Source organism: Asparagus officinalis, chromosome 1 (genome assembly GCF_001876935.1).
Source record: "Asparagus officinalis chromosome 1, Aspof.V1, whole genome shotgun sequence".
Taxonomy (NCBI): Eukaryota; Viridiplantae; Streptophyta; class Magnoliopsida; order Asparagales; family Asparagaceae; genus Asparagus; species Asparagus officinalis.
The window spans coordinates 94,229,090-94,241,291 of record NC_033794.1 but is presented as its reverse complement, the minus strand read 5'-3'; the positions used below and the strand labels follow the sequence as shown (position 1 = coordinate 94,241,291).

The window sequence follows — 12,202 nt, the reverse complement described above, 5'->3', positions numbered from 1 at the left end:
CCATTATGAAGTAAAGAAGATGAAGAACAAATACATCAATGTACTTTTTATATTTATCTTTACTTAGAATTTTTGTACAAGCCTTGAACACTTACACACACACATAGAAATTAGAAGACACTAACACAGGCTTAGTGTGTTGGTTAACAATAGAAATCCCCTATGTTTTTTTGGTCAATGAAAAAAAATTATTTCACTCACCAAAGTGTAAACATTTTGTACATCAAGACTCTCAAAAACATTGAGGTATCAAACTGAACATTCTAAAATAGAAAATAGAAAAACAGTGAAACTAAAAGTATCAAAACTGATTTGCCTGATACTGTTACAAGAGCCAATTATAAGCTTCATCAGGCAATGAGCTATTAAGTAGGATGGTCCAAGTATCAACTTTTATGGCCTTGATCAGCTGTTCTACACTTCTGAATTCCTCCTTGAAGATCCTAGCATTCCTCTCCCTCCAAATGTTATAAATTGTAGCCGTGAGAGCTAGTCTTTTAATTCTCTGTTTGCTGCCTTTTCCCCTTAACCTGGAAATATACCAGTTCATGAGCATATGTCAATCCACTGATTTCCACTTGAATTTAAGCCACTCCATAATGCCATTCCACACACAATTGGAGAAGTTGCAGTCAAAAAATAAGTGATTCCTGCTCTCAGCTACTGCACCTTCACACAACAAACACTGATTTGATTGGATGATCCCTCTCTTGTGCAATCTATCCTGTGTAAGGAGTTTATCTTGAATGGCCAGCCACATAATGAAGGAATGCTTGGGATAGTTTAACTTTTCCCAAACAGTATCATGCCGGTCTACCTTTGAACCTGGTTTTAGAGCATTGTACAGAGCAGAGAGGCGGACTTTGGAGTTTACATAGCAAGAGCTAATTAGATTCTTCAAGTTCTCAACACCACCCAGTAAGTTCACAGCATAGTCTCTAGACTTGATTAATTGCTTCCATAGCCAAGAGTCACCTGCTTTACTCTTAACATGCCAGAAATCCCCTATGTTAACCATTAGAGTTTTTAGTTTATCATTAAGTCTAAAAATAGTTCATACATAACATTTTTACTCTTTAATAGTCGACTAATAAGAATAATAGTCGACTATTGTAGTCTAAGTTCAAGATATAAGTTTCTGTAAAACTACAGAGTAGTCGACTACTAAGAATTATAGTCGACTACTCAGCTTTAAATTTTGATTTACAGAACTTCAATTTTACAGAGTAGTCGACTACAAGTAAATATAGTCGACTACCGAGCTTTGAAAATTATTTTACAGAACGTTTATTTTGTAGTGTAGTCGACTACTAACAATTATAGTCGGCTACTGATATTTGTTTTTTGTTTTCCAGACTTTTTGTAATACAGAGTAGTCAACTACTAAGAAGAATAGTCGACTACTAAGTTTTAGTTTCAAAATTCCAGACTTTCTGTATTACAGAGTAGCCGATTACTATGCATTATAGTCGACTACTAATGCAGTTTTTCTGAACGTTAATGTTTGAATCATTGACAGTTTATAGCTGTTTTTAAACGTTTTTAAAGTTTAAAAACTTATCTTTTCAAGGGCTATAAAAATGTTATATGTTTAGAAAAATGAGACATTATTATATACCTATAAGCTTCATTCTTTGTGCATTTTTTCCAAAGTCAAAAATTTTAGATTTTAGTAAGTTTTGAGAAAAAGATCTTTACTAAAATTGCCTTTGATCATCATTCAAAGTACATATTATTTAGGTAATTTCCAGAGGTGAAAAGTATTCCTAAGTCACTGCTACACAACACTTCAAATCAAGGCTTATATGAATTGAGTTGTTTAATTCAAGAAAAGTTCTCTCGGTTTGAGAGAGGTTGATCTCTTGGTCTAGAGATCAGTGTGCAATTGGCAAGGGTCTGTCAATTGGTATTGCAATTTGTGGGGACTTACAAATTGGTCAGATTTGATTTTAATTTTGTACTTGATTCAAAATTATAGTGGAAAGCTCAAGCTGGATTTGCTTAGGGACTGGATATATACCAGATTGGTGGAACCAGTATAAAAACTCTTGTTTGTGATTGTGATTTTTTAAGATTGTTGCCATTTTTTCTTTGCAATTTATAATCTACTTTGCATAATTTTTTAAAAAAACACTATTCACCTCCCTCCCCCCTCTAGTGTTCTAATGTATCTATTTCAGATCCTACATTTGGTATTAGAGTAAGGTTAAAGATAATATCAACAAATACATCACAATTCAAAGATGGTCATTCTACAAATCGTCCACTAATGTTCGATGGATTGAACTACAACTATTGTAAGTGCCGAATGAAAATCTATCTCCAATCACTTGGCTATGAACTTTGGAACATTGTGGAAACGAAATATGAGAAGCCAACAACCCCTTTCTCAGAATGGACTACATTTCAAAGAAACAATGCAAACTTGGACTCCAAAGCCATGAATGCACTATTCTGTGCACTTGATAAGAATGAGTTCAATAGAGTGTCAACGGTCATATCTGCCTATGATATTTGACACACACTAGAGGTAACTCATGAAGGTACAAATAAAGTTAAAGAATCTAAAATTTTTGTTCTTGTACATAGATTTGAATTGTTCAAGATGAAGGAAAATAAGACCATTGGAGAAATGTTTACAAGATTCACCGACATCACTATTTCTCTCATTGGTCTTGGTAAAACATATACTCAAGTGGATATGGTAAGAAAAATACTACATTCACTTACTCCACAATGAGAAAAGAAGGTTACCGCAATTGAAGAAGCAAATGATTTGTCAACTCTTACGGTTGAAAACCTTATCGGCAATCTTATGGCTTATGTAGTTCAAATTGAAGATAGAAAGAATGAGGATGAAACAAAGAACAAGAAAGTGCTTGCATTCAATGCTACTTCCGATAAAGAAGATTTAGATAATGATGAAGAAATGAGCATGTTTGCACGCAAATTTAGAAAATTTATAAAACGAGGTAAGTTTAAATCAAAGAATTCAAATTCAAGTAACTTACTTTGTTTCAAGTGTAACAAACCAGGACATATGAAGAAAGACTGTCCATTATTAAAGAATAAACAAAAATCAAATTTTTTCAACAACTTCAATAATATTCAAAGAAACAAGAAAAGAAAAGCTATGGCGGCTACATAAGATGATAGTGATGATTCATCTTCAGATGAAGAAATTGAAGAAACGGAAAGTGCTCATATGTGCTTTATGGCACAAGATGAAGTAAGTGACAATGAAGAACTTTTAGATGATTTTAATGAATTATATGAAACTTTTTTGAGATTAAAGGCTTCACATAATTTTCTTAAAGGAGAAAATAAAAGATTACTTGAAGAAATTTCAGATTTTAATTCATCTACAAATTCTAACTCTCAAGAAATTAATTTGAAAGAAAAAAATTATTTCTTGCTTAAAGAAAATCAATGTTTAACCAATGAGAACGTTTATCTAAAATCAGAATGTAATAATTTAAATATTCACATTAATAGTTTAGATAAAGATATTTCTTCTATTAAATTAAAATATAATGATATATGTTTAAATGTTAGTAAATTCAATAAAGGTAAAGAAAATCTTAATAAAATACTTTCTTTTCAAAAAGAATCTCAAAAGACAAAAAGTTTAGGTTTTCAAGTTAATAGAAATATATCTAAGAAAACCATTTTTGTAAAATCTTCTTGTAATATAAATGATGATATATGTAAAAAGAAATTAAAATTCTTTTCTATTTGGGTGCCTAAAGAATTAACTTCATTACATAATTTTTTTAATATTTCTGATTATATTAAAAATGTTTGTTTATCAACTAACTATTTAGGCAAATCAAACTCTTCATGGGTTTGGTTTCCTAAAGGCTAATATCATAGACCCAACATAGCATGTGTACCAAATTTATAAATGTTTATCATTTTAGGTATCCAAGAAAGATAGGTAGATTTTGGATAGCGATTGTTCCAAACATATGACTGGAAACATATAATTGTTGTCATCTTTTCAAAATAAGGATGATGGTACCGTCACTTTTGGAGATATCAACAAAGGAAAAGTTGTCGGTTTTGGAATTGTCGGTAATCCAAATAAACCTTTTATTGATAATATTTTATTAGTTGATGGTCTTAAACATAATTTGCTTAGTATAAGTTAACTTTGTGATAAAGGTTTTAAATTTGTTTTTGAAAAAAAATCTTGCTTGATTTATGACATAGATTTAATAACTATATTATTTAAAGGACATAGAAAAAATAATATATATGATTTATGACATAGATTTAATAACTATATTATTTAAAGGACATAGAAAAAATAATATATATGTATTATCTATGAATAATATTTAACTATATTATTTAAAGGACATAGAAAAAATAATATATATGTATTATCTATGAATAATATTTCTAATGAATATTGTCTTCTTGTATCTTCTAATGATTCTATTTTATGGCATAAACATTTTGGACATGTTAATTTTAAACATATTTCTAATATTTCTAAAAGTGATTCTGTAAAAGGTTTACCTAAGCTTTCTTATAAAGATAATTTTTGTGATGCATGTCAACAAGGAAAAATAAATAAATCTTCTTTAAAATCTAAAAATATAATTTCTACAAGTAGACCATTAGAATTAATTCATATTGATCTTTTTGGTCCTTCAAGAGTAGCATCTTTAAATGGTAGTAGATATGTTTTTGTTCTTGTTGATGATTATTCAAGATTTACATAGGTAATATTTATTAAACATAAAAACGATGCTTTTAATGAGTTTTCTATATTTTGCAAAAGAATTCAAAATAAAAAAATCTCTTTTTATAATTTCTATACGTAGTGATCATGGAGGTGAATTTGAAAATGAATTATTTGCAAATTTTTGTGATAAACATGATATTTCTCATACTTTTTCTTTTCCTGGAGCAGCACCACAAAATGAAGTTGTAGAAAGGAAAAATAGAACTTTACAAGAATATGCTAGAACCATGTTATGTGATAATAATTTACCAAAGTATTTTTGGGCAAAGCTGTTTCTATAGCATGTTATGTTCTAAACAGGGTTTTATTAAGACCTATCTTAAAGAAAACATCTTATGAATTATGTTATGATAGAATTCCTAAAGTTTTTTATTTCAAAGTTTTTGGTTGTAAATATTTTATTTTAAACACAAAGGATAATTTGGATAAATTTGATTCTAAATCTGACGAAGGAATATTTGTTGGATACTCCAACCATAGCAAAGCTTATAGAATATTCAATAATAGAACTTTAGTCATTGAAGAATCAATGCATGTTTCTTTTGATGAAATTTTTACAAAAACACCTATTGTTTCAAACAATGATGATGAATTAGTTGATACTATCAATGATACTCCAATGATAGATGCTTTAAAAGATAAAAATTTACAAAATAATTTACCAAAGAATTTTGTAGAAGTTAAAAGTCATCCACATGATTTAATTATTGATAATATTTTTGATAAAGTAACCACTAGATCTTATTTTAATTTGATTGCTCATACTGCTTTTATTTCAACTATTAAACCTAAAAATATAAAAGAAGCCTTACTTGATAAATTTTAGATAATTGCTATGTAAGATAAACTTAACCAATTTACAAGAAATAATGTTTGGGATCTTATACCTAGACCTCAAAATAAATCAATCAATGGAACAAAATGGATTTTTAGAAATAAATTAGATGAATCTAGTCAAGTTGTTAGAAACAAAACAATATTAGTTGCACAAGGTTATAATCAAGAATAAGGTATTGATTATGATGAAACATATGCACCGGTTGTTCGTTTAGAATGTATTAGAATTTTACTTGCTTTTGCATGTCTTATGAATTTTAAACTATTTCAAATAGATGTTAAAAGTGCTTTTCTAAATGGTTTTATAAAAGAAGAAGTTTTTGTAGAACAACCTCCCGGTTTTGAACATAAAAGTTTTCCTAACCATGTTTTTAAACTTAAGAAAGTTTTATATGGTCTTAAATAAGCACCTCGTACTTGGTATGGTAGATTAAAGAATTTTCTTTTAATTTTAGGTTTTAAAATTGGAAAGGTTGATTCAACATTATTTATTAAGAAAATAAATAAAGATATATTATTAATTCAAATATATGTAGATGATATTATTTTTGGTTCTACTAACAATAATTTTTGTCAAGAGTTTGCTAATACTATGCAGAATGAATTTGAAATGAGTCATATGGGGAGAACTCAATTTCTTCCTTGGACTTCAAATCAAACAATTAAAAGATAGAATATTCATCAATCAAAACAAGTATGCTAATGAGTTACTCAAACTCTTTGGAATGGAAAATACAACAAGCAAACCAACACCAATGAGTACTACTATATCTCTTGATAAAGATAAAAATGGTAAGAATGTTGATCAAAAGCTCTATCTAGGTATGATTGGATTACTTCTTTACATTACTGCTAGTAGACCTGATATTATATTTAGTGTATGTTTATGTGCTAGATTTCAATCTAATCCTAAAGAATCACACCTTAAAGCCATGATAAGAATTTTTAGATATCTTAAAGATACTATATATTATGAGTTGTTTTATCCAAAGAATAGCATATTTGATTTATTATCTTATAGTGATGCTGATTTTGCCGGATGCAAATCCGATAGAAAAAGTACAAGCGGAACATGTTATTTTTTAGGACATTCACTTGTATCTTGGTTTAATAAAAAGCAAAATTCACTATCATTATCAACGACTGAAGCAGAATATATTGCTGTAAGTCTAGCATGTGCTCAAGTATTATGGATGAAACAAACATTATCTGATTATGGCATAAATTGTCCCATATCATCCATAACGTGTGACCATTCAAGTGCAATCAATTTATCTAAAAATCCTATTCAACATTCATGTACAAAAGATATAGATATCATTTCTTACGTGATCATGTGTTTAAAGGTGATATTTCATTAGAATTTATATCTATTGATAAACAAATAGCAGATATATTAACAAAACCCTTAAAAGAAGAAATTCATGTTAAATTATGAAGAGAATTAGGTATATATTCAATTGAAGATTTAAATTAAAGTTTTAAAACAAATATATATGCATACATACCCTTTATAGTCGACTAATTTTACCTATAGTCGACTACATGCACAAGCTTTGCATATAAGTTGTTCTATAAATTTTAGTGTAGTCGACTAATTTGCTTAGTAGTCGACTACTATAAGTTAAAATCTAAAAATTAACTTTCTGTCAATTACAGTATAGTTGACTAATTCTCTTAATAGTCGACTAATCTGTGTTTAATTTAAAATCCAGAGTTCTGTCAATTACAGTGTAGTCGACTAATTTTCTTAGTAGTCGACTACAAACTCAGATTTTTCCAAACTTAGTTCCTCAGCATATTGGATTTAAACCCTTTATACCCTACACCCAATACCCGTTTCACTTAAGTAAAATTCATCTCAACCATTGATTCTAATCCCATTAATCCTAGCCACATATTTAAGAGCAAATCTTCACCATTCATTTGTTCTTAATTTAATCCTAACCATACAAATTACAATTTTTATTCTAAAGAAAAATATAAAACACAAAACCCATCTTCTTCTTCTCATAACTGATCTCTCTTCTTCCCCTCTTCAGAACCCATTGAATCCAAGTTAGGGCATCATCAGATTTTCGTTTTTCTTCTCAAAATCTTTATCAAATACTTTGGTTTCTTCAGTCTGACAGTCTCTGTAGTCAACTACATCCAGTAATAGTCGACTAATCCAAGGGTTTCATCTGTTTTTGGTAATTTCTCAACTTGATCTTTCTTATCTTTTGGTATATTTCTGATTTATCATGTCTAGAGCTAAGAAAGCTAAGCAAGTTCATACTAATGTTAACGATAAAATCATCATATATTTAAAATGTCCTGATTTACTTGAAGAATTTAACAAAATATCCACATTTAAAGTTCTTTCAGGACGATTTGTGAAATTTGATTATTTTATCCCATGAAATTTTGGATCATATTTTGAAAATGTGTGGTTGCTTGAATTATTCTTTGCTGAAAATATAAAACCCACATATCCTTTTCTGGTTCAATTGTTCTATATTAATATAAAACGTATAGGAACTATTAGTGGAACTGAAAAGCTTAGAACTCTTGTCAAAAGAGTAGAAATTGACTTGACTTCTAAGTCATTTGAAATTTTTTTTAACATTCCTTTCCGAGGAGTCTCTCTTAGGTCAATCATAATGAATGATTCAGAATTGCTATCTAATCATATTTTTCTTCCTGGTTATAGTAAACCATTGAATAATTCAAATAAGCTACATCCAATTACTTGTTTCATTGCCCGAATCTTAGCTTATAACATGTTTCCAAAAACTAAAAGTTTCCATTTTATTTCCCTAGACTTAGCAAAAGCATTATATGCTTTAATATGGAATATCCAAGTTAATTGGGCTGAAGTTTATTTTGATAATCTTCTGACAATACCAAAAGGATTTCTTCCTTATGGTGCTTTTTTAACGAAATTTTTTGATAAATTTCATGTTGATATTGAGTCTGAAAATTCTGTCGTTCGTTCCATTGAATTCTTTGATTCTAATGCCCTAACTAAGATGAAATTAACAACTTTGAAATTCACCAAGATGAACATCAACATCAACCTGAAACAGAACATCAACCCCAATCACAAAACACTGATGACGTTGGACCCTCCTCTCATATTCCACCACCAATACCACAAATGCATGAATCCTCTTGTTTCTCAGATGCACAATACAATACAATGTCTGCTAGAATACTAGATTTGGAAGTGGGTCAAAAAGCCTTGTTTGATCAAAATGTGCTCATGCTAAAAAATCAAGAGGGTTTAACCAACAAATTTGATATTCTGGAGATGAAGTTTGACACAATGAATATGAAGTTTGATACCTTGGATATGAAGCTAAGTGCTTTCTTTCAAGGTCATCAACCACCTCCAGCACCTTAGAAGACTACGCATGCATCATTTAGATTTGGATAATTTTATGTTTAGTATTCAAACAATGGTAATATGTGTTATGTTGGTTGTTTGAGTTTGAATGTCACAAACTATGCCGTAGTTATTTGTTTTTAAGACATATGTAATATGTGTTGTGTTGCTACTATATTGCTTTAACTTTAGTATGTTTTATGGGATTGAATTTTATGTTGCGTTTATAATGATTGAAAAGTTAATTCATGTGCTATATATATATTTTCAACAGATTATGGTGATGAACATTGTGGAACTTTTGGTTTTTATGGAAAGTCTTTGCCTACCTATTTGGATTGGTGAAGTTATGGACTATGTTCATAATCTGGATGATCTGTTTAAAGTGCTAGCTCATGAAGGAAATTATGATATGTTTAGGATAGTTATATATAGTTCTTTATGCTAATGACAAAGGGGGAGAATATTTTTAGAATTTATGTTTTATAGACTCAACAATATGAATTGTAGACTCTAATGTGTGTGCTTTTATGCAGGGGGAGTAAGTATATTTGTTTATCAAAATTTTTATTTTTTAAATATACTTACATATGAATAAATTGTTTGTCATCATTAAAAAGGGGAAGAATGTTGGATATCATGTCCACATGATATAATTTTGATGATAACAATTTATTCATATTGAGAATCACTATGTGTGTTATACATTTGCACTAACATTTAATTACAGCTTTCAACATCAAGGCATTATGAAGTAAAGAAGATGAAGAACAAATACATCAATGTAATTTTTACAATTATCTTTACTTAGAATTTTTGTACAAGCCTTGATCACTCACACACACACACATAGAAATTAGAACACACTAACACAGGCTTAGTGTGTTTGTTAACAATAGAAATCCCCTATGTTAACCATTAGAGTTTTTAGTTTATCATTAAATCTACAAATAGTTCATACATTACATTTTTACTCTTTAATAGTCGACTAATAAGAATAATAATCGACCATTGTAGTCTAAGTTCAAGATATAAGTTTCTGTAAAACTACAGAGTAGTCGACTACTCCGTTTTAAATTTTGATTTACAGAACTTTAGTTTTACAGAGTAGTCGACTACAAGTAAATATAGTCGACTACTGAGCTTTGAAAATTATTTTCCAGAACGTTTATTTTACAGTAGAGTCGACTAATAACAATTATAGTCGACTACTGATATTTGTTTTTTGTTTTCTAGACTTTCTGTAATACAGAGTAGTCGACTACTAAGAAGAATAGTCGACTACTAAGTTTCAGTTTTTAAATTCTAGACTTTCTGTATTACAGAGTAGTCGACTACTATGTATTATAGTCGACTACTAATGTAGTTTTTCTGAACGTTAATGTTTGAATTATTGACAGTTTATAGCCGTTTTTAAACGTTTTTAAAGTTTAAAAACTTATCTTTTCAAGGGCTATAAGAAGGTTATATGTTCAGAAAAATGAGACATTATCATATACCTATAAGCTTCATTCTTTGTGCATTTTTTCAAAAGTCAAAAATTTCAGATTTCAGTAAGTTTTGAGAAAAAGATCTTTACTGAAATTGCTTTTGATCATCATTCAAAATACATATTATTTAGGCAAATTCCAGTGGTGAAAAGTATTCCTAAGCCACTGCTACACAACACTTTAAATCAAGGCTTATAGGAATTAAGTTGTTTAATTCAAGGAAGGTTCTCTCGGTTTGAGAGAGGCTGATCTCTTGGTCTAGAGATCAGTGTGCAATTGGCAAGAGTCTGTCAATTGGTGTTGTAATTTGTAGGGACTTGTAAATTGGTCAGGTTTGATTTTAATTTTGTACTTGATTCAAAATTATAGTGGAAATCTTAAGCGGGATTTACTTGGGGACTGGATGTATACCAGATTAGTGGAACCAGTATAAAAACTCTTGTTTGTGATTGTGATTTTCTGAGATTGTTGACATTCTTTCTTTACAATTTATAATCTACTTTTCATAAATTTTTAAAAAGAATACTATTCACCCCCTCTAGTGTTTTAGTGTATCTATTTCAGATCCAACAATGTGTATACTTGGTATCAAGCATAATTTTTTGTGCTTGATAGTGAGGTGTCCTATTCCCATCCACTCACTCAAATTGGGGCCCACATTCACATGAGTTGGGGAGTGGTTGAGAATTAAAATGAGTGGATGGGAATATGACATCTCACTACCAAGCACAAAATTTGTACTTGGTACTGAATATACTCATTTCTCTCACTACCAAGCACAAAATATGGGTGAAGTGTTCCTAAGGTGACGCATTAGATAATCATCTAAGGACGCGGTCTAAAATTACACGATTAAGCTACATTGTGGATAATCCTCTCAGTGGAACTTGATCTATATATTCTAAAATCCCAACACACTAAGTTTGGGGTGAACACGTCGTCGTTTGACCTTTCATCCACTCGTATCAATTTTAACGGTTTCGAATGAATAGAACTTTTCACATGGCTCGACGGAGGGTCAAATGACGATGGGTTCACCCAAACTTGGTGTATTGGGGTTTTAGAATATGTAGATCAAGTTCAACGGAACGGATTATCTACAATGTAGCTCAATCATGTGATTTTAGGCGGCGTCCATAGATCATTATCTAAGACGTTACCTTAGGAACACTTTTCCCTTATATATATTAAAGATACAAATGAATAGGATATATAAGAGAAGGAGATTTTATTAATATATATGAGATACAAATGGATAGGAGATATCAGAGAAGGAGATTTTATTAATATATATGAGATACAAATGGATAGGAGATATCAGAGGAGGAGATTTTATTAGGCACCAGTCGTTCGGACATAACCACTTTTGGGCATCTAATATCCGATATCCGAAAAAGGCCTCAAAATCTATCCTTTTTTGGGACAAACCGACACCGAAACATAGGTAACGGAAACAGTAGGCTTAATAACTTTCTATCCGTTCCGTTCACAACCCCGTAACTTCCCGGCACCAGCGATACCCGCGGTTGCACCATTATGCAATTACCCCCCTCAAAATCCCAAGACCTTCCTACATAAAAACCAAAGATTAGGTGCGGTGCTCCCATCTCTGCAAGGTAATCAGTCTCTCTCTCTCTCCTCTCTCTCTCTCTCTCTCTTTCTCTCTCTATACAAACCCTAACCCTAAGCCTAATTCAAGAAACCCACTTGTCGATCCAGATCTCAATCTCAATCTCAATCCGTCATTGCCAATTA

The 12,202-nt window shown here is 30.3% G+C and overlaps 1 protein-coding gene across 1 annotated transcript; it reads right to left on the bottom strand.

The window, feature by feature from the left end:
* LOC109837536 lies at positions 326–1,018 on the bottom strand. Its single transcript, XM_020405831.1, has 2 exons — positions 579–1,018; positions 326–530 (listed from the first exon to the last, which is right to left on the bottom strand). The coding sequence occupies exons 1-2, from the start codon at positions 1,016–1,018 to the stop codon at positions 326–328; spliced, it is 645 nt and encodes a 214-aa protein (XP_020261420.1).